This window comes from Typopeltis vanoorti, chromosome 10 (assembly GCF_054136105.1).
Source record: "Typopeltis vanoorti isolate ZY-2024b chromosome 10, IOZ_Tvanoo_1.0, whole genome shotgun sequence".
Taxonomy (NCBI): domain Eukaryota; kingdom Metazoa; phylum Arthropoda; class Arachnida; order Uropygi; family Thelyphonidae; genus Typopeltis; species Typopeltis vanoorti.
The window spans coordinates 59,337,314-59,361,585 of record NC_143558.1 but is presented as its reverse complement, the minus strand read 5'-3'; the positions used below and the strand labels follow the sequence as shown (position 1 = coordinate 59,361,585).

Below are 24,272 nucleotides of genomic sequence, written 5' to 3'. Positions count from 1 at the left end.
AGATTGAACGAAGAATTCGCCTTGGATGGATGGCTTATGGGAAAATGAGAGACATATTCAGAAGTGATATCCTTATGAGTCTAAAAAGGAAACTTTTTGACCAGTGCATACTTCCTGTCCTAACATATGGAGGAGAAACATGGATTTTAAGAGAAGCCCTAAACAAAAAGCTGAGAACAACACAATATCGCATGGAAAGAAATATGCTAAAAATAACATTAAGAGATAGGAAGAAAAATACCTGGATAAGATCTCAAATACGTGTCATGGATATTGTAAAATATATTAAACAGGCTAAGTGGAGATGGGCTGACCATATTGCCAGATGCAGTGACAGGAGATGGACTACAAAAACAACAGAGTGGAGACCAATGGATAGAGCAAGACAAAGAGGAAGATCGAGAAGAAGGTGGAGGGATCAAATGGAACAAATTGCAGGAGTGAGATGGATGGGAGAGGCAGAAAACAGAGTTTTCTGCCTCTCCCATCCATCGAAGGTCTCCCATCCTGGAAAACCATGTGGGAGACCTTCGTCCAGCAGTGGACAGAACCAAAAGGTTGAGGAAGAAGAAGAAGAAACAAACTTGAACAAATACGTTCATACACTAATAACATTGGAGGTGTACAACTTTTCAAGCAACTCTTACTTATAAACACACACACATTTATTAACAATTAATTATTCCAAGAAACCTATCTGAAACGGTAGCTACTTCTCTAATTAGTGACTTATTAATTTATGAAAAAGTATGAATACATGTTATATCATAATTAAAAAATAAATTAATGAATCCTCTAATGGATTTATTTCCAAAGGGATTAGGCGAAGCTTTTTTAATCCTAACTCACTTTTTGAAGATTTAGGCAGCAGCCGGTCTACAACCTTCTGCCACCACTGATATTGAGCTGAGGATATCAGTGATTCCAGGGTTTCATGGTCAGAGGTTATGGCACAGTCAGGGCCGGCTCTACCGACGGTGGTGAAACACGTGCATTTGCATGGGGGGCGACAAGTATTTCTGGCGGCAAAATTTGCATAAACTATACGAAAAATAAGGGGGAAGGGGCGGCAAAAATCCGCTAATAACTAACTAACTAAATAAATAAATAAATAAATAAATAAATATATATATATATATATATATATATATATATATATATATATATATATATATATATATATATATATATATATATATATATATATAGAGAGAGAGAGAGAGAGAGAGAGAGAGAGAGAGAGAGAGAGAGAGAGAGAAGAGAGAGAGAGATTGTTGTATTTTTTCAAGTTGTTCTAACAGGCGTGCCATTGTTTATTGCAAATGTGCGTGCAGGCTCACGTGAACGCCAATATTGAATGACTGCAGCATGGCTATCTGGGATGTTATAACTCAAATTGTTGTTTAAGTGGACAGGGTTCAGCAGGAGTTCCCTTAATTCTACAATTTTTATCTCAAACTCATTATCACAGCGAAAGATACAGTATTTTCTGATCTATCCCAGCAAACGGAATGGCCTTATTGATCATCACTAGGATTATCTGAAAAAAGAACATGACTGGATAACGCAGTTTCATGAGATCTTTTGTAAGAGATGTCTCTCTTATGCTCTTCTATACGTTATTCAATAGATTTGTTAGTTTGTCCAATATAAGGGATTTTGCAATCGCACCATAATTTATATATACCTGGATATTGTAGGTTGTGAATTGTATGGCTGATTAGAGAACGGATTTTAGGAAGTGTGGTGAAGAACGTCCGGATATTGTATTTTTTAAAGACTTTAGCTAATTTTTTAGAGACTGTGCTAATGTATGGAATGGAGATGCTACCTTTAAATTTAATAGCTTCTGTTGTGCACTGCCTAGGAGGATCCAGAAGAAATTTCTTAATCGTTTTTTCAGAGTATCCATTTTGTTTAAAGATAAGAGTGAGATGATTTATTTCTTTTTGTAGTTCATCTGATTCATTCAAGAGGGAGCGTGCTCTGTGTCAGTCCCAAGGTAGAGATAGTTCCAAGTTTTTGTGATGGAAAATGATGAGAAAGATTATGCAGATATCTTGCTATGAGTAGGTTTTCTGTATATAGAGATTTTAAATCTATCAGAGCATCGTGTAAGCATGACATCCAGGAAAAGTAAGGAGTTATTATTTTCTAGATCAGCAGTAAATTTTATATTAGGATGTCGGATGTTTAGATGATGAAGAATATCTATGAGAGATGTGTGCCCGTGATTCCAAATACTAAAAATATCATCAACATGTCGTTTCCAAACTTTTGGTTTAAATGAGAAGGAAAATATGGCTTTCGTTTCAAAATCTTCAAGGAAGATGTTAGCTAGAACTGGGGACAAATGATTGTCCATTGCCAGGCCTTGTTTTTGTTGCTGAACGGAGTCCTGATATCTGAAGTAACCAGAATGAATGCAATGTTTTAATAAAGCAAACATTTTTTGGGATAATTTGTCCTTTAGTAATGTAAATACCTCGTTTGTAGGAACGTTAGTAAATAAAGATATAATGTCAAACTTGCTAGAATGTCATTTTCATTGATGGGAATATCTTTTATATGAGAAACAAAATCTGTGGTGTTTTTGATGAAAGATGAAGATTTATTGGAGAAACACTTGAGGTACTTTGCTAGATATTTGGAAAGTTTATACGTCGGTGAGTCAATTCCTTCCACAGTTGGGTGAAGACGGATATTTTCTTTATGTATTTTGGGAATTCCACGACATAGATGTAGTACGGAAACTACCGATTTTAAAGGTAGCATCTCAATACCTTACATTAGTTGAGTCTCCAATAAATTCTTAAAAAAAGTCCTTAAAAATACAACATTAGGACGTTTTTCACTACACTCCGTAAAGTCCGTTCTCTTATAAGCCACCCGAAGCCTATTCATCACAACCTGAGATAACCAGGTGTTTACAAGTTATGGTGCGATTGTAATATTCCTTATTTTGGACCGACTAACAAATCTGTTGAACTTTGTATTGAGGAGTATAAGATAGACATCTCCTATAATAGATCACATGCATCTTCCCTATCCAGTCATGTTCTTTTCTAGAACAATCCTCATGATGATCTACAGAGTCACTCAGTTTGCTGGGATAACTCCGAAAACATTTCCCTTTGCAGTGATGAGTTTGAAAGGAAAATCGTGGAGTCCAGGGAAATCCTTCTAAATCCTGAACATTTGAACAGCAATTTGAGTTACAATATCCCTGATAGGCATGCTGCATTTGTTCAATACTGGCGTTCACGACAACTTGCAAGCTCGCATGCAACCAACAATAGCGCGTTAGATACAACAATTTGAAAAATACAACGTTTTTGTGTCAATTATGTATTGCATTTTTTGCCTGTAATTCTCAGTTTTTTGTAACTTCAATTTTTATTACTGTGTTCTAATGAAGAAGGCTTTAAAAGGCTGAAACTAGTAGTATCATTTTCATTAAAACTTCATATTTTTTCTCGGTTTAAGTCATTAAATATCTATTCTTTAAAATGTACCATTACAACCGAGTAGAAGCTCAAGAATATATATAATAAATGTGTATATATATATATATATATATATGTTAAAAATATATATATATATCTATATGTTAAAAATACCAAGCAATTTTAAACCTGGTTTTACTCCATTTCCCAAGTAAGCAAACAGACAAATAAGTCATGTTTGCACCTCCAAGTGATGCAAGTCTAGCTGATCCTACAGGTAGTGCAAGACCAAGGCAACTCGTGGTAAAGGTGGTATAAGATCTGATCACTAATCTTAATATTTACCCTTAATGCCAAAACACATCTCCAAGAAGGGGATGCATGATGTTTTGTATTAAAGTTTATATATTATATATATATATATATATATATATATATATATATATATATATATATATATATATATATATATATATATATATATATATATATATATATATATATATATATATATATATATATAATAAATAAATATATATATATATATATTTGTTAAAGATACCAGGATATTTTAAACCTGGTTTTACTCCAGGTTTAAAATAGGCTCTGATCACTATTCTTTATATTTGTAACCATCACCCCCACATCACCAACAGAAATAATAAATATCATTTCCCATCTGAAGAATAAAAAGGTCCCCGGCCCTGACGGCATTACTAATAGAATAATAAAGCTACTCCCACGGAAAGCCTTAATTCTTTTAGTTAATATTACCAATTCCATTTTAAGATTCCAGTACTTTCCCACAGATTGGAAAATCGCGGACATTATACCTCTGAAAAAGCCTGGCAATAACCCACAACTTCTCCAAAGCTACAGGCCTATCAGTCTTCTTTCCTGTCTTGGCAAAGTAATAGAAAAGGTCATCCTATCAAGACTACAATCAGCAGTGGACCAACAGAAAATAATCCCAAATGAGCAATTTGGGTTTCGCAAAGCTCACAACACGGTGCAACAAATTCACCGACTAACAGAACATATCACTCATGGTTTTAACTGGCACCTTCACACTGCTGTTGTGTTTTTGGATGTTGCCAAGGCCTTTGATAAGATCTGGCATCAAAGCGTTATCTTCAAACTAATTGAAAACAATATCGCAATTAAACTAGTTAAACTCATATATTCATATATCATTGAAAGATACATGCAAGTAAAACTCAACGGAATTGTTTCTTCAAGACGCAAAATTCTGGCGGGAGTACCTCAAGGTTCTCTTCTGGCCCCAATACTTTTCGCAACTTACATGGCAGATATTGCTCTCAATCCAAGAACAACTACTACTACGGCCCTTTATGCTGACAACACCGCTATTCTAGCTAGATCACTCAGCCCTCGCCTAGCAATCACCAGACTCCAAGGAAGTATCAATGAGCTAGCAAACTGGTTCACCAACTGGAGGATTCAAGATAACCCCCTCAAAAGCTCAGCCATAATGTTTTCAAGAAGAAAAATCTGCAACAAAGAAGACATCCTGCTCTCTGGTCAAAAGATCCCATGGCAATCAGAGACCAAATATCTTGGGGTATTAATGGATAAGAAACTCCTTTTCAACAAACACATCAATCTCATTTGCTCCAAATCTTCCAAAGTCATAGCTCAGCTCTACCCATTGATCAACCGTAAGAGCAAATTGAACCTACATAATAAATTGCTTTTTTACCGGATGGTAATACGTCCAGTCATTACCTATGCCTCACCAGCATGGAGTCACACTTCAAGATCAAACATTTCAAAATTACAGAGAATCCAAAACAAATGCCTTAAGATGATCCTGGATGCCCCGTGGTTCGTCAGAAATTCACAGATTCACCGAGAAACTGGCACTCCATATATCTCCTCCCTTCTTCGTAATCTTGCAGAAAAATTCTTCGTGAAGTCAAGTTCACATTCAAACCCACTAATAGTACAAGCTGTCAATTACAACGAGACTGATTACTACAAACACAAAAGACCGAAGGCTATTCTTCTCTCAACCGATCATAGCTAACACAACTGCCCTCAGAGGGCGAGCTTAATTGCTCACAAATCTCACACTCCCAAATAATTCTCATTACAGATAAAGGGGAATATGAAAAGCACTAGTGCTTCATCCATCCTGTCAGTAATGTTATTGGTATTCTTTATGTTTACCCTTAATGCATAGCCCATCTGCAGATTTCCCAAGTAAGCAAACAGATGAACAAGTCAAGTTTGCGATTGCACGTATTGGAAGTCTAGCTGACCCTCAACGTAGTGCAAGTCAAGGCAACTCATGGTAAAAGTAGAATAAGCTCTGATCACCATTCTTTATATTTACCCTTAATGCATAGCCCATCTCCTTGAGGAGATGTATGATACTATGTATTAAAGGCAAGGGGCCACCACCCAGACCAGTTTCAACCTTTATTGAGGTCTCATCAGTGGGAACCAGGCTAGAAATACCAAGATTTTAGTAATACAGAGTTTCTAAGTATTTTACCAGAACAAGTTACCATAAGGTGTTTTAACCTTATTAAATAAAAATCTCTGGATGAGATATAAATGTAGAAGTATTTTACCTTGGTTATAATAAATGTTAAAGATACCAAGCTATTTTAAACCTAGTTTTACTCCATTTCGCAAGTAAGCAAACAGACGAACAAGTCAAGTTTGAGCCTGCACGTATTGGAAGTCTAGCTGACCCTCAAAGTAGTGCATATATATATGCACTTAAAACCTCACAAAGCCCAATGACAACTCGGTGACATGGCGAGTAGTGCCGCCATTAAATAAGCACCTGCTGGGGTCACTGCCCCTGACATTGGGAAGCAGCATTGTCAGTACTGACACAAGGTTGAAGCCAAATGATGACGGAAAAGCTTGTGATCAGAGATTTGCAGATGACAATATGATTATACTGTGTATGTCTGCAGTATTACAGACAGTATGTCTGCAGTATTACAGACATACTGTGTATGTCTGTAATACTGCAGAGCAGAAAGCAAACGGAGAAACTACTGCTCTACCTTATCTCCAGAACAACCACCATGGCGAGCAAACCCTTACAATTGGCCCCAAGTTCCCGGCGTCCCTTAAATGGGACAGGGGTGCGAAGAATCTCCAGGCTCAAAATGGTGTCCACTTTTAAAATTGCAACTTGGAATGTCAGAACTCTGTATGAAGCTGGCAAATTAAGAAATGCCACAAGAGAAATGAAGAAGCTGGGCATCCGAATTTTGGGAATTTGCGAGACAAGATGGCCAGGATCTGGAAAGTGTCAACAAGATAATAAGACAATGTATTACTCTGGGAATAATGAGAACAAACATCGACATGGTGTAGCTGTAATAGTAGATGAAGAAATCAATAAATCAGTATTAAATTGGATTCCATTTTCTGAAAGGATAATGCTGTTACAACTTAAGGGAAACCCTGTTAACATAAATATCATCCAAGCTTATGCACCCACAGCTGACAAAAGTGAAGAAGATGTTGAAGAGTTTTATGAACACCTAAAAGAGATTAAAAACCTAACAAAGAAACATGATATAACATAGTGATGGGTGACTTCAATGCAAAAGTGGGAAGTTGGGGTGATGGAGAAATTGTTGGCGAACATGGCTTAGGCACCAGAAACGACAGAGGAGATTGCCTAGTCCAGTTCTGTCAGGAAGAAGATCTAACAATAACAAATACCTGGTTTAAACTTCCACCCAGAAGACTGTACACTTGGAAATCGCCTCAAGATAACCAACATAACATTGTCAGAAATCAAATTGATTATATACTGATAAATAAAAGATTCCACAGTAGTATAAAGAGTGCAAAGACTTATCCTGGAGCAGATATCTCATCAGACCACAATCCCATAGTTGCAGAAGTACGTCTTAGATTAAAATCAGCTAAAAAATCACAAAAGAAGAAAAAGAAAATTGATGTAGAAAAACTGAAAGACCCGAACATAAATAAAAGTGCCAAGACAGCTTAACCTGCGATTACAACAGATTAACATAGAAGAAAATAAAAGTGTGGAATCTCTTTGGAATAGCTTAAAGAATGGCATCGTAAAACCAAGTATCGAAGAAGTAGGTTATGTGAATAATATAAAACAACAGGAATGGATGAAAGATGAGATTCTTTCTCTTATTGATACAAGAAGAATGTACAAAAACAAAGACCTAGCCAGGTATACAGAAACACATAACATCATCAAGAAAAAAATAAAAGAAGCAAAGGAAAATTGGATGAAAAATTTATGTACTGAAATTGAACTGCTTCAGAAGAAACATGATAATTTCAATCTGTATAAGAAAATCAACGAAATTTCCGGAAAACTGAGGAAAAAGCAAATAGTGTCTCTAAGAGACGAAAATGGAAAAATAGTTCTAGAAGAAGAGAATAAAGCACAGATTTGGATAAAATATGTAACAGAACTTTTCAATGATACTAGACAGAAGCCTATAAATATAAAAGATAACATTCAAGGACCAGCAATCATGAAATGTGAAATAGAGAATGCTATACAAACAAGTAAAACAGGAAAAGCCAGTGGACCAGATGGTGTGCAAACAGAATTTTTAAAATTAATAGAACCAGATAACATCAAACTTCTTGAAAAACTAATTAATAAGATATATGAAAGTGATGAATTTCCATCAGATTGACTCAAATCTACATTTATCAATGTCCCAAAGTAACCCAAAGCGAATTCCTGTGGTGACTTCCGACTTATTAGTCTAATGAGCCAAACATTAAAAATATTTTTGAAAGTAATTCAGAATCGCATTTATAGAAAAAGTGAAGAAACTCTAAGTGAAACACAAGTCGGCTTTCGGAATGGTTTTGGTACTAGAGAGGCCCTTTTCTGTACCCAAATATTGATACAAAAATGCATAGAAAAACAGAAATCTGTCTTTATGTGTTTCATAGATTTTGAAAAAGCATTCGACAAAGTCAGACACACTAACTTAGTAGAAGTCCTTCAACAAATAAGGCTAGACGAACAAGACATAAGACTAATAACAAATCTGTATTGGAATCAATCAGCTACCGTTCAATTAGACAACATTACCACCAGTGATATTAACATCAAAAGAGGAGTGAAACAAGGATGTGTGCTCTCACCACTCCTGTTCAACATATATGCAGAGGTAATCTTTAAAAAAGCATTGGAAGAATGTCCAGAGGGATTCACAATAAATGGAAAGATTGTTAACAACCTACGATATGCAGATGACACCGTGCTAATTGCAGATAATATTATGGATCTCCAAAAACTCATTGATAGAGTATACATAGAAAGCCAAAGAATGGGAATAAATATAAACATCAACAAGACAAAATACATGATCATCAGCAAACATCCAGCCTCATCAATGAAACTGACACTCAATGGGAAAAATATTGATCAAGTGTCAAGATATAAATATCTTGGTTGCTGGCTTAATGAACGGTCGGATTCAGAAATAGATATAAAGACAAGGATTGAAGTTGCACAGCAATCCTTCATGAAAATGAGAACACTATTCTGCAATAAAGACCTAAACATGGAAGTCAGATGCCGAATGCTGAAATGCTACGTGTGGTCTGTTCTGCTCTATGAAGTTGAAACATGGACATTGAAGGCGACAACCATCAAGAAAATCGAAGCCTTTGAGATGTGGCTATACAGAAGAATGCTAAAGATATCATGGACAGAAAAAATTACCAATGAAGATGTCTTAAAATCCATTGGCAAAGCTAAACATCTTGTACAAATAATCAAGAAACGAAAAACATCATATCTTGGCCACATCATGAGAAACAGCAAATACCAGCTTCTACAAACTATTTTGGTAGGAAGAATTGATGGCAAAGGAACTAGAGGAAGAAAAAGAATATCATGGTTTGACAACATCAAGAAGTGGACAGGAAAGAGCAGTGCACAACGGCTCAGATTGTCACAAGAACGCAGTTTGTTCGCCAAGATGGTCGCTGACCTTCGATAGAAGATAGCACAATAAGAAGATATATATAAGAATAATACGACTAGTTTCGGCTTATAACAGCCTTCCTCAGGTATTCTTAAAGGAAAAGAATAGTAATAAACATTGAAGTATCTAAACAACTGGAAATTATAGGTAAAAATTCCACACATAATTGATACATAAACAACGTAGTCATTATATATATATATATATATATATATATATATATATATATATATATATATATTTATTTATTTATTTATTTTATTATTATTATTATTATTATTATTATTATTATTATTATTATTATTATTATTATTATTATTATTTTATTTATTTATTTTATTTTATTTTTTTTTTTGAAATACTCGGTAGCCGAATTCCGGCTGAAGAACCCCAATTTTGTTTGTTGTAAAAATCGACTGTCTTGGGAAATAGTAGAAGAGGGGTTACTAGCTATGGAAAATCTGAATACTAACTTTAAATGTGTTTTGAAAAAAAAAAAAAAAAAAGGATGAAAAGAAAAGTACTGGAGCGCCGCTCCATCTTTCGTGCACGGTTGTAGCTTATTCCTTTTCCCTCATCGTTTTGATGAGAAGTGAATTTAGATTTTTATTTTTCCAAAAATCATGACGTAAATAATAATAATAAATGATCTTCTTTAAGTATATGTCTATATCCGATCATGGCCATATACTGTATATGGCATATGGTCGTCATATTACTTGCATGAAACTGATATAATGCTCGTATAGTGACTGTGATCTGATTCCTTTCGTTATGTATTTGCTAAAGACGTTTTCTGTTCGAAGAAACATAACTACAAATTATTATTATGTGACACCTCCAGGGAGTACAATGACTCATCGAGGGAGAGTGTGCCAACAGCATTGAATGATTAACTTTTCCAACTACTAACCGCGCTCAAACTTGCTAATTCTTTTCGTCATCCGTTAGTAGCAGAGGATCTACCAATCGACCAACCTTTATTGGCAAATATAACTACAAATACTCTTCATGAATGACAGTCAGTGGCGCATCCCGAGGGGGGGAAGGGGCCTGGGCTCCCCAAAGAAAGGGGGAAAAAAACGCTAGAAAAATTTCCAAAAATCTTTATCTAATTAAAATTAATTTTTTTACTTATGTTGTGTCGTGTTTTCTGTTTCTATACTACTTATGAATTAGAGATCATTGCAGATGCTTAGTCATAGGTTGTATGCGATGCGTAGTGTATAGTGTATATTCTCAAATCGTCTACTCAACTTGAGTTCCCACCAGGATTAAAACCTGAGTGCGTCACTGATGACAATACATCTATAAATAATAGAAAACATTCCTTCATATTTCATATTATTCACAATTTTTAAATAAATAATAGAAAACATTCCTTCATATTTGATATTATTCACAATTTTTAAAAAAATAATATTATGTAGTAAATTTAATGTAATGTAACTATTAAGGCAGTTAAAGCTAAATCTGATTGATAAAGAGAGAAACATTACAGCTAATGTTGTTGCTCACTTTCTATTTAGTAATTTATCACCTTTTCAAGGTCGTTATTTGTGAAATCCGGTTTCCCATTGGATGTGATATGTAAACAAATGAATAATATCTACAGATAAGATACTCTTTCCAGATGGCATTTTTTTAAAAAAATTATTTATTTTATTATTATTATTTTTACTGTCGTGTTCATTCCGGAGAGTAGATTTCGTTTCTTTGTACCTTTATTTTACTGTTTCAAGATATTCTTTTAAAAGCAGTTCTGTCGTACGGTACCACGTGGGTAAAAAAGCTATACCAGAACAGCTGAACAGTGAGGGTGATGGCACCCCAAATAAATTGCATGGTGTGGAGTAGGGGGTTTAAATATTTCAATAAAACTTTAATTTTTACACATTTTTCATTTCATAGTACGTCAACGATAATATGGAGGAATCGGATATGTTTATCACTGTGTAGAATTAATAACTTTCCATGTGGAGTTCCGAAGATACAATCATCATATCACTCAGGACAAGGGGTGTACGGTCATAAACCTCTTAATAAAGAAGATTGTACCGAAGGTATGCATTTCTTAGATCAGTAGTATTTAATGTTTCGGACCGAATTAAGCATTTCATTGTTCATCCAACTTTCTATATCGATTATTTTTCGATAAGGTCAAAATCATCGCTGAAGAGACCACCACTTAATTTTTAATTTATTTATTTCGTGTGCGAACTACAAAAAATGTAAGATCATACATTTAAAGAAATAGACATTGAATAAAGCATACATTAAGAGACTTAAATGCCACTTACATAAAATTTACACAAAACATCATCCTTTCCAGGCTTATAGGCCAAGTGGCCTGTTCCGGACTCAATTCCATCTGTTTAAGGATCTTCCTCCGCATCGAGTACCTTTTGGGTGGTAATTTAGAATTTGTTTATGTATTCTGCTTTTATTCATTCTCAGTATGTGTTCTTTCCATTTTTCTCTATAGCAAATAACTGTTTAGCTACTGTTGGTTTAGCTACTCTATTGTAGATTCTTATTCGTGTGTGTTTTTGTACATAATTGGGTTTAAAAATTTTATTTATAATGCCTGTTACTTTTAAAAAGTTTGATATCTTTGGTTCTATATCAGCTTCATTTTCATATGACATTGTGCAACCTAAATATTTGAATGCATTTACTTGCTCTATTATTTTGTTGTTTATTACTATTTTACTTCTTATTGGATTAGCACCTTTGAAGGCCATGACTTTTGTTTTGTCTGTTGATATTTCCATACCATATGTTTTTATCAGATTATTTAGACCGCATAATGATTTTTGTTGTTCATCTTCATTATTTCCAATGATTATTTGGTCATCAGCAAAAAGATTAAAATATAAAATGTCAAATTTCACTCATCCAGTGATTAATATACTTTAAAGCTGTTTCATTACACTGCATTAAATCTTCTCGGGTACACATATTATTAATGTCTAGGCAGCATTGCAGAAGATGATCCATGGTTTGTTTTTCACTACATGAGCAGCTGTCATTGTCTGTGTAGCCCCATCTGGCCAGATTCTGCTTTGATCTGCCCATTCTGGAACAAAGTCTATTCAATGTCATCCATCTTTTCCAGTCTAGATGTAAGCCGGATGGAAGAGATTTGTTTAAGTTCAGAGCCTCTGGAGATTGTTCTTGTCACATTGTTGACCTTGTGGCTTTTATGGAATCAACCAATGGTTCCACTGAGTGAATAAAACTTTTACTTGAGTTTAGCCCCCTATTTACTGCAACATGTCCATACATAGGATGCCTTTCATCATTTAGTTGTTGTTGTTTCCGCACATATCTACTCTGTGTTGTTCTTCTGATATGAGGAGGTGCAATACCAGACAGCGAGTATAGATGGTCAATTTTTGTAGGCTTAAGGCAGCCAGTAATGTGCCGACACATTTCATTAAGAACCCTGTCAATAATTTTGACATGTGATGATCTTTCCCAAACATGGCTAGCATACTTGGCTGTCGAAAAGCAAAGTGCCAGTGCAGAGGTGTGCAGTACTTGTGGACTTGCACCCCACTGAGATGATGTTAATCCGTGCAGGATATTATTACGTTTGAATTTTAGCTGTAGTCTTCTCTGTGTATCTCTTATAATTTAAGGTGCTGTCTAGTGTGACATGTAGGTAAGTTGGATTTCGATAATTGACCAATTTCATGCCATTCCATTCTATATTCAACTCTCTCCTTGCTTCCCTATTATTGAGATGGAAAAGACAAATTTAAGTTTTACTGGGATTTGGTTTCAGTTGGTTTTCCTTATAGTAAACTGTAAGGGTTTCTAGTTCTTGTGTGAGCTGCTTCTCAATGTTATCAAAGGATTTTACTTGATAAGCTATTGCCCAGTCATCTGCATATAAGAAGGTTCTTGAGTGTGGGATTATAGGTTGGTCGTTAGTATATATATTGAAGAGAAAGGGAGAGAGCACACTTCCCTGAGGTAGACCATTTTTCTGGATATGCCATCCGCTCTTTTTTCCTTGAAAATCAACAAAGAATCTCCTGCTGAATAGCAGCAATCTGAATACCTCCACTAACTGATAGCTGTTTGTCATTCTGTAAATTTTGACTATAAGCTTTCTAAGATTTAGTGTGTCATATGCTGCTGTCAAATCTATAAATACAGTTCCTGTTGTTAACCCCCCCCCCCCCCTTTCAAAACCATCCTCAATAAACTGTGTTAAGTTTAATACTTATGAGACCCTCACTGACTATTATTCATAAACACAGAGAGATGATTTAAGATTGTTCTGGTCTCCAAGCTATAACTTTTAAGAAGCCCCCTCTGTTGAGTAGATTTTAGTTTGTCTGTACTGAGGTGGAGGCGCCTTGTAATGAAAGCCCTAAACTATAGTTTTGGCTTACTCGTTCACTGTCAGTGCTGCCTCTGGTAATCCATTCCAGTCATTCACCACTCTTGAAGCAAAAAATCTAGTCTGCACATTCTTACCAACCACACTGTTATGTACCATCTAGGTGCAATTCCTAGTTCTCTCTTTACTTGTCATATATTGAAAATTTTCTTTAGTATCAATGTTATAAAACCTTGAACTCTTTTAGTGACAATAAGTTTCCATCATATCCTTTTTTTTCCACCTGTCAACTAGACTTTGCGACTTGTCTCTGTCTCCTATCTACAACTCCCTGATGTCCAAGAAATCCATGTGGCCAAATCTGTGCACAGCAGTTAAGATGAGGTTGACTTATAGCTTGGTAAAAAGAGACAGTGACCTCACTATCCTTATTAGTTAGCATGTTCTTGAAACATCCATGTAATACTATGAGCTGTTTTGCCAATTTTTGCAATATGCCCTCTGTAAACTCTGTTCACCATTACTCCATGCCCTAATCTCATCAGTTTCCTGCAATTCATTACATCAGTGTCACACACAGTATGTAATGTTTTCAACCCGAAGTACATAACCTTACATTTTGGAACATTAAATTGATAACTGGTATCCTTCTTTCACAGTGCCAATTTATTTAAATAATCCTGGAGGATATCTACATCACCTTTATCAAATATTGTTTCCCAGTTTTGTATCATCAGCAAACAACTGAATATTTCACTCTTAAATTATTCCTCTCTCATATAAACTATCTACCAATAATTGTCTGGACACTTTAGCAATTTACAATTAATACCAGCAAGTGAACCTTAATATCAGGTATATCCACCTTTGGCTTTGATCACTTCCTGCACCTCAATGTGCTGCAGACATCAGGTGAAATTTGTTTCCATTCCTCCATCAAAGTAGCAGCACTGAGTTCAGTGACAGATCATGCTGCTCTGGACCTTATTTGCTGCTCCAATTCGTCCCACAAATGTTTGATGCAGTGGAGGTCAGGACTGTGCATGCCAGGGCAGTCGTTTAACACCCATCTCTTCATACTATTCCATAACCACTGCTGCTTTGTGGCATGGGGCATTGTCATCTTGATAGTAGCACGGGTCCATTCCATAAAAACTCCACAGTGTTGGTAGCACCAGAATATCAAGGTACTGAGTAGCTGCCTTCATGGAACCACATACAACCACCAGTGGTCCCACTCAAAACCAGCTGAATGCACCCAACACCATTACTCCTTCACCACCAAATTTTACTGTGAGTACAACACACTGTGGTAACAAACTTTCCCCAGGCTGCCTCCACACTCTGTGATCAGACTGGAAACAGGTAAATCTTGATTCATTGCTCCAGAGTACCATTTTCCACTGGTCAGTTGTCTAGTTCACATGCTCTTTGCACGAGGCCAGACAAGCACCTTGTTTGTTGTTGTGATGTTTGCCTTGTGTGTACCACTGTTCTTCCATCATAACTAACCCAGTAATTTGAGTTCTTTTTGTACAGTATTAGTGCTCACGATGGTGTTACTGGTGTTCTGGAACTCATCATGGATGGTCTATGCCAATTGTAGCTGGTTTTGGCATGCCCCCTATTCTAAAACCCTCGTTCTCTGTCAGTCATTTTGGCAGCTGCCCTGGGTGTTATCCTCACTAGTGATGCCAGAACGTTTACATTTGTTGATCACATTGCCAATCATTGATTTTGGATGTTCCAGTTGAGCAGCAATTGCACGTATAGACATGCCACAAATGTGACAGCCTACGATGACACCTCTCTCAAAGTCACTGAGTTCATGTTGTGTTGGCATACCACCTGTATTCAACTGCTATGATGAAATACTGCTTCCTACTATCTGTACACCAGTTTATGGTATTAACAAACCAGGAATGTTCCATAACATAAAATAAAACAGGTTTCAGGACAGTTATTGGTAGATAGGAGTGGTGTGGAATTTGTGGACGTGTGGAGTGAGTTCGATGGGCAACAGGATTTATATAAGATGGATGGATTGCATTTGAATGGATTTGGTGTACGGAGACTTGAAAAGGTGTTGTTGAATGAAGTGGAAGTGGATGTGCAGGATCAGGGAAACCATAGTTATTAAGGAGCAGGGAAGTAGATATGCAGACTTTAGAGAGACAGTTGAGTGTATGAATGTGTGTAATATGCCTGAGCAAATACGAAGGACAACAAATCAGAATGGGATAGTTAGTATAAGGCATCAAAATAGGGATGGGACAAATGGGCTTCTGCAATTCATGTATACTAACGCCAGAAGTATTAGGAACAAGAAGGAAGAATTTTTGGCTTTGTTGGCACTTCCAGGCCACAGGTTATTGGCATTAGTGAAACATGGCTGACAGAAGATGATATAGCAAGTGAGATTGAATGTTAGGGGTATAGTGTGTTCAGGAGTGACAGGGAGAATAAAATGGGCTGCAGAGTGTTATTGATGATAGCTGATGAGCTGCAGTCAAGGAGAATAGAAGTGGAACTGCAGCATAGAGAAAAGAGCACATTTGAGGCTATTTGGTGTGAGATTGAGGCTAGCAGAACAAAATATACAATTGGGTGCTGCTATAGACCAGGTGATGGAATTGATGGTGGAGATAGTATGCATAAGCAAATAGAAGAAATGAGTGGAAGGAGGGTAATTATTATGGGTGATTTCAACTATGGTAACATTGATTGGAAAGAGGAGAAGACACATGGGAGGAAGGAATTGGATTTTATGTGGTTATTAAGGGATAACTATCTGCAACAGCATGTAAATACTAGGGGTCAGAGAGTGCTTGACCTAGTAATTGCATCTGAGAATTTGACTGTAACGAATATGACCACGTTGCCACCATTTGGTGAGAGTGATCATAGAGTCTTGACTTTGGAGGTGGCTAAAGGTGTGGAATTTACAATTAAGACAGAGTACATGTGGAATTATCGGGCTGGTAAGTATGATGACAAGCTCAGGAGTTTGATTGGTTCAGTGCAATGGCATGTAAAACTGCAAGGGCTGGATGTTGATAGTGCATGGGAGGTGGTTAAGAAGTGTTTGCAGGAGGCAATGTGTATATCTAGTGTGGTTAAATGGATGAATAACACCATTATGTTTGAGCTGCAAAAAAAGAAACAACTGTGGAGGGAATTTAAAGAGAAAGGTGACCAGCAGGCACATGAACGGTATAAAGTGCAGACCAGAAGAGTAACAAGTGTGGTAAGAAAAGCAAAAGTGGATTATGAAAGAACATTAGCCATGCAGGCTAAAGAGAATCCGAAACAGTTTTTTCGGTTACAAGTAAAAGAAAAAATGTATATGGCAGAATGATTTTAAAGAATGCTGATGGTAGGCAGGTAACCAAATCAGTTGATATAGTGAAATTACTATATCATCCAGGTGATTTAAGGAATGAAAGAACCAACAGCTTGTACGGGAATTATGGTGAATGAAGTGGACGTGAATAGTCTATTACAAAACCTCAATGTCAATACATCTGTGGGATTGGATGGTATACCAGCTTGTGTCATACGTGAAGCAGCTAACGAATTGTTCAGTGCCCTTGACCATTTTGTTTAATTTGAGTCTTGGGTCTGGGTTAGTCCCAAGGGGTTGGAAAGAGGGGAAAATAGTTCCATTGCATAAAGGAGGCTCCAAGACTGCTGTTGTAAATGACCGACCTATCAGCATATCAGGAATCGCTGTCAAGGTCTTGGAGAAAATAGTCAAGAGAAAAATACAGGATTGGATAGATGAAAATGAGATACTGTATGGGGGACAGCATGGTTTTGTGAAGTGTAGATCATGCCTTAGTAACTTGCTCACGTTTTATAACACAGTGACAGCTGAACTGGATAAGGGTAATGGGTTTACAGTGATTCTACTGGACCTTGCTAAGGCTTTTGACAGGATACCACATGGAATTCTAATCAGTAAGCTGCAGCATATGGGAGATGGATATAGGGTGGTGAGATGGATAGGAGGGTGGTTGATGGAGAGAAATCAGAGAGTGATTTATTCAGGAGTAGAGTCCAAAAGACTGCCTGTGACGAGTGGTGTGCCACAGGGTTCTGTTCTTGGACCACTACTTTTCAATTTGTTCATTAACGATATAGGAAAGGATCTGAGAGGAAGTGTTCATTTGTTTGCTGATGATGCAAAGTTGGGTAGAGCAATAGAGTTCACAGGATGTCAAATTTTTGCAGGCTGATTTGAATAGTTTGGAGGACTGGGCTAAGGAAAATGGATGTCGATTTAATGTGGCAAAGTGTAAGGTTATGCATTTTGGGGGTGAAAAGATTAGCAGCAGTATATCACATTGGTGGAATTGTACTCCAGGATATTGACGAGGCCAGGGATTTGGGAGTGTTGGTGGATAGGGAATTGAAGTTTATTGGGCACATCACAAAAGTGGCCAAATCAGCTTATCAAATCATTTGGTTGCTGAAACAAGCAGAGACAAACAGGGTATTGTTCCTCTGTATCGAGCCTTGATAAGACCCCATCTAGACTACTGTGCCCAGATATGGGCGCCAGGGTTTCTTCTCGATGGGGAGGAGGTGGAGAGGATCCAGAGACAAGTGACCAAGATAATAACAGGACTATGGAATGAACCTTACGAGAACAGGTTGAAGATTTGTGGGCTGCAGAAATTGGTTGATAGGCGGAAAAGGGGTGATATGATTGAGACATTCAAATTACTGAAGGGTTTCTGTAAGATTAATTCAGAAGATATTTTTGAGAATAAGACTGGTGGTGGGAGTACTAGGGCCATACATGGAAGCTGGGCAAGAGTGTGGTTAGCAAGAGTGTTAGAGCTATGTTTTTTACTTGGAGAGTGGTGAATGAGTTGAATAAGCTGTCAGAGTCTGTTGTGGGTACCATGACTGTAAATGAGTTCAAGGTGAAGTATGATAGATACTGTATGAATGTAGAATAGTTGTTCTTGATATGATGTTAGGGCCTCCCTCGATGAGTCTATGGACTCCTTGGTGTTGCCCGTAATAGTAATAATAGTGTACAAATTGACCAGTAATGGTTCCAGTACAGAACCTTGAGGCGTTCCACCTTATACTACTCTATGGCATCTGACAGTCAGCATCACCCCCCCCACCCGAATCCATGCCTCCAGCTTCATATCCAATCATATTTTCTCCAACTTATTTAACAGTTTTCCATTAGATAATCTGTAGTGCAAATTTCAGAAGATCGTGGTATTGCAATTTCCCTTATCTAATTTTGTTGTCACTCTGTTATAAAATGTGAGTAAATTACTAAGACAGGACCTACTTTTTATGAAGCCGTGATGCCAACATACAGTATTGTATTCCTATCCATTCATTTCTTGGATTTTCTTTAACCAATTTTTCAAATACTTTAACCACCACTTCTGAGATACTAATTGTTCTGTAATTTGTTAATTCTACCTTTATATAATGGAACTAAATTACCATCCTTCCACTCCCTTGGCACCTTGTCAGCAACACTTGCAGTTTTCTTGCATATTCTTGTGGTACCCAGGACAAAATGCCATTCAATCTCACTGCTGCAGTGGTGCACCCAGAGGGGGGGGGGGAACTGGCCCCAAAAGAAAAAGGAAAAAAAAAACACTAGAAAATTTTCCAAAAATCTTTTCCTAATTAAAATTCATTTTTTTAAATTTATGTTGTTTTGTGTCTTCTATTTCTATACTAGGGGTGCTTAAGGGTCAGAGCTGTATAACTGAGAGGAGACCTCCACATAGCCTTTAAAGGAATGCGGAGAACCGACCAGTGCTTTTGACCTAATGTCAAATCCTCACCTTCTCGTGGTGCACCCTGTTGGGTATCTACTTTGATACTGAACGAACGAGGATGGGCTGGCAATTAGGGATTTAGCCGACCAAATTGTATTCTTATTGGTTAAACCAAAATAAAAAAATGATGGTACAACATGACAAAATTTCATGCCAGCTGGGGCTTCGCCCGGTTAAACAAGGCCCCCATTGCTTTCGCCAAGGAACCAGGGCGAACAGCGAAAAGTCAGCTACTGAAACAAATCTGAAAACAAACCCTAACTTAAAAACAAACCGATCTTTAACATCACCAGAGTTAAAGATCGGTACTATCAACATAAGAAGCCTGAATAGCAAAGAAATGGAGCTAGCTGAGGAATTAGATAAGTACCAGATCGACATAATAGGGGTGACTGAAACAAAAAAGACAAAAACTGGTGAGATCTTTCTAAGCAATAAATACAAAATGTTATATTTAGGCAATGATAATCGAGGAAAAGAAGGAGTAGCCATAGTATTCAACACAAAATACGAGGCTAATCTTCTTGAATGGCAGTCAGTCTCAAGTAGAGTAATGTGGGCAAATATGAGAATGGGAACTGGACAATGAGACTTATTTGTGCCTATGGTCCCACAGAAGGTTCTACTAAGGTAGAAGTGGAGGGATTTTTTGACGCTTTAGAAAAAGCAACTGACACAATGAAAAAGGAAAAGTTGGTCCTTGTTGGGGATCTAAATAGCAGAGTAGGAAATGATTGTGAGACATACAAAAATATTTTGGGAAAATTTGGAGAAAAGTGCAAAGCTAATAATAATGGCAAATATCTGTTGGATTTCTGCTCAGGACATGGACTGGTTATTACTAAAACCATGTTCCAACATAAAAATGTGCACAAATTCACATGGAGAGAAGAGGCTAGGAATAAGAAAAGTCTCATTGACTATGTTATTGTTGATAGTGATGTTTTCTCCCTGGTTCAGGACACCAGAGTGTACAGAGGATTTGAAATTGGAAGTGATCACTATTTAGTCTTGAGCAGGATAAAATTGAATTTCATATTGAAAAGAATAACATGTAAGAAAATTTTAAAGCGAATAAAAGTTGAGCAGCTCTCAGATGTGAACTGTAGACTAAAATACAGAAAGATTCTTCTTCTTATTGTGCTATCTTCTATCGAAGGTCAGCGACCATCTTGGCGAACAAACTGCGCTCTTGTGCTAATCTGAGCAGTTGTGGACTGCTCTTTCCTATCCGCGTCTTGATGTTGTCAAACCAAGATATTCTTTTTCTTCCTCTAGTTCCTTTGCCACTAATTCTTCCTATCAAAATAGTTTTTAGAAGTTGGTATTTGCTGTTTCTCATGATGTGGCCAAGATATGATATTTTTCGTTTCTTGATTATTTGTACAAGATGTTTAGCTTTGCCAATGGATTTTAAGACATCTTCATTGGTAATTTTTTCTGTCCATGATATCTTTAGCATTCTTCTGTATAGCCACATCTCAAAGGCTTCGATTTTCTTGATGGTTGTCGCCTTCAATGTCCATGTTTCAACTCCATAGAGCCGAATAGACCACACGTAGCATTTCAGCATTCGGCATCTGACAGAAAGATTATTGAAAAGAAAATGAAAGAGTTTGAGAACAGGAATCAAACCTTGGAGATTCAGTGGCAAACTCTGAAGAAAACATTGATTGATTCTGCCAGAAAGGTGAGGTTGCACACAACCTCACCCCTTTCTGGCAGAAAGGGGTGAGGTTGTGTGCAAGGTTAAAAAAATCAGAACTCCCTAGTGGACACAGAAAGTTAAAGAGGCAGTGAAGGAAAAGATGAAAGCATATCAAAAGTTCCTGGCAAATAAGTCAGCTTTTACTCTTACAGAATACAGAGACAAATGTAAGAAAGCTAAACAGTGTGTAAAACTAGCTAAACAAAAGTTAAGGGAGGACTTTGGCAAGAATATAGAAAATAAATATCAAGAAGGTGGCAAAATATTCTGAAGGTTGTTGAAGAAACTTAGGAATGGAGGAAAGAGTGCTGTAAAAGGAGTTAGAGATGATAAAGGTGACATGAAAACAGGAGAAAAAGATATCCTTGAAGTATGGAGTAATTACTTTGAAAAACTGCTAAATGAAACAAGCAGTGATAAAAAACACTGACCAGGCATGCAGTCAGGAATACATATCCATACTTGAAGTATAAAAAGCCATCAAAGGCTTGAAATGTGGAAAGGCAGCAGGAGTAGATGATATTCGACCAGAAATGCTGAAGTATGGTGGTATGAAAGTCTTACAATGGCTGCACTGCATAGTTCAGAAAGCCTGGACAGAGGGACGAATTCCCGATGATTGGAGTGGAGATCTCATAGTACCCATATATAAAAAGGGAAATAATACTGAATGTGAGAATTACAGAGGTATTTCCCTACTGAGTGTTCTTGGCAAGATCTATGCAAGTATACTTGAGAAACGGTTGAGAAGAATTGTGGAAGAAAAGCTTGGTGAAGAACAAGCTGGATTCAAGCCAAATAGAGGCTGTCAGGATCAGATCTTCACTTTACGACAAATAGTCGAGAAAGCATGGGAATATAACAAAGATCTGTATTTAAGTTTTGTCGATTTGGAAAAGGCATATGACAAGGTGCCAAGAGAGAAGCTATTCAATACGCTGCAGTTATATGGTGTCAATGGGGCATTATATCAAGCAATACTTAGTCTTTATTTGAGTTGTAAGTCAGCAGTTAGAATTGAAGGAAGTACAGGAAGATGGTTTAATGTTAAATCTGGTGTGAGACAAGGATGTACATTATCCCCTCTGTTATTCATTATCTATATGGATCACATTATGAAGGAAAGTGGTATTAAACCTGATATCAAAATTGGAGATGTTAATGTCAGCTCTTTGCTTTATGTGGATGATGTTATACTTCTAAATAAATCTGCTACAAGTCTGCAAGATTCTCTGACTAAATTGAATAGCTGTTGTAATAGATATGGTATGAAGGTCAGCAATAAAAAGACAAAAACAATGAAAATAGGCAGAATCATTGAAAATGTCAACTGTATTGTGAATGGAGAACCTGTGGAACAAGTAAAACATTTCAGCTACTTAGGCACGATTTTTACTGAAGATGGAAAATTAAATATAGAAATAGACAACAGAATCAGCAAAGCTGGTATGGTGGGAAGTCAATTGAATAAATTCATATGGAATAAGAGAGAAATTAGTCGGAACACTAAATTAGCTGTATACAAGATAGTGTTCAAACCAGTTTTAACTTATGGTTTTTAACTTATTTTAATGATGTAATTTTTTCATGTAGTACTGTCATATCCTGTACACCCCTTGAAGGTAAATGGCAGGAATTTGATGATGATGATGATTTCTATACTAATGAATTAGTGATCATTGCAGATGCTTAGTCATAGGTTGTATGCAATGCATAGTGTGTATTCTCAAATCTTCTACTCCCTCCCCCCTCCCAGGATTAAATCTAGAGCTCACTACTACACTGCTGTATTCATATTCATCTTTTTCAATATGTTGAGCACCTCCAGTTTATCTTCTTCATTTTTCACATTGGTCTCTATCACATTGGCAAATTAAAAATCTCTACCTAAACACCGTACAAAGTGATCACTTAGTATAGTTTTCTCACAGTTTGTAGATCTCTGCTTGGCGTCTTGCCAAGAATGGTTGATTCATGCTGAAGGGGAGAAAGAAATGAAAGACGTATTAATTGGTCGCCGACATGCGAAATCACATGCTTTATAGGTAAACTTTTCCAACTGTTATATAAAAACATAGTTAACTGCAATGATTATAAAAGAGAAGTTAATTTTTTGATGTGTAATAATAAACAACTCATCCTACAATACGGACTGATTACCCTATTATTGGAATGAATTCTCCTCCTGTTGACATTTGCAGAAGGGTCTCGAATCTGTGGGTATACTATAACTCAACTATTCTTCTGTCTGTCACTTTCCAAGCATCAGCACCGATTGAAGTTCTCCTTCCATATTCTTCCTCTTACTTGCTAGCAAAAAACTGTCAAGGATTTCACTTGGCCTACTTAGCTAATCTTTTCTCATATTGTGATTTAACCTTTTTTTACCATACTAGTCATCCTGAGCATGCTGATAATCTTTTTCTTTGTATTCTCTCCATAGTATTTTCTTATTTTTTTTAGCGTCTACTTTATATTGTTACTTGTCCATTTAACCTGTACTTGGTTTATTCTCCTATCCAGGGTACAGTCGAACACTGCCTTCCTGAAACAATCTGTGTACTATTGATATTTCCTTGATGCTTCCTATGCCATGGCACTGTAATTCAACCATGGGCACATAGATTGGTGGCAGGAGAAGATACATGGCAAAATGGAAATGGAATTTATGCAGTTATCCTGGAATCCCATAATAATTTCTCAACCTGCACTTATTGTGCAAATCTGTCATTGCATGGCATCCACATCTTTTTGAGCATTCTCCCCCTCACTCCCACCACCACCATTTTATGAAAAACCTCTTCATCATTAATCTGTAATAACCACTACTAACTTGCTCATCTCTATCATATCACCCTTCTTTCTCCTATTCACTAGACTGTGTAAAGTGCATCTTCTCAACCTTTCTTCATACTCAACATTCAGAAACCTTTAGACCAGAAACTACTTTAG

General features: G+C 36.7%; 1 protein-coding gene across 3 annotated transcripts in view; it reads left to right on the top strand.

Annotated features, from left to right (window-relative positions):
* The first annotated feature begins 11,124 nt into the window (after positions 1-11,124).
* LOC150102443 (2-oxoadipate dehydrogenase complex component E1) overlaps positions 11,125-24,272 on the top strand; it is a 481,556-nt gene continuing 468,408 nt past the window's right edge. For all 3 annotated transcript variants that reach the window (XM_090399364.1, XM_090399362.1, XM_090399363.1), the window contains exon 1: positions 11,125-11,499. In XM_090399364.1, the coding sequence (XP_090255490.1) occupies positions 11,259-11,499 (241 nt within the window). In that variant the 5' untranslated portion in view covers positions 11,125-11,258. The remainder of the gene's footprint in view (positions 11,500-24,272) is intronic.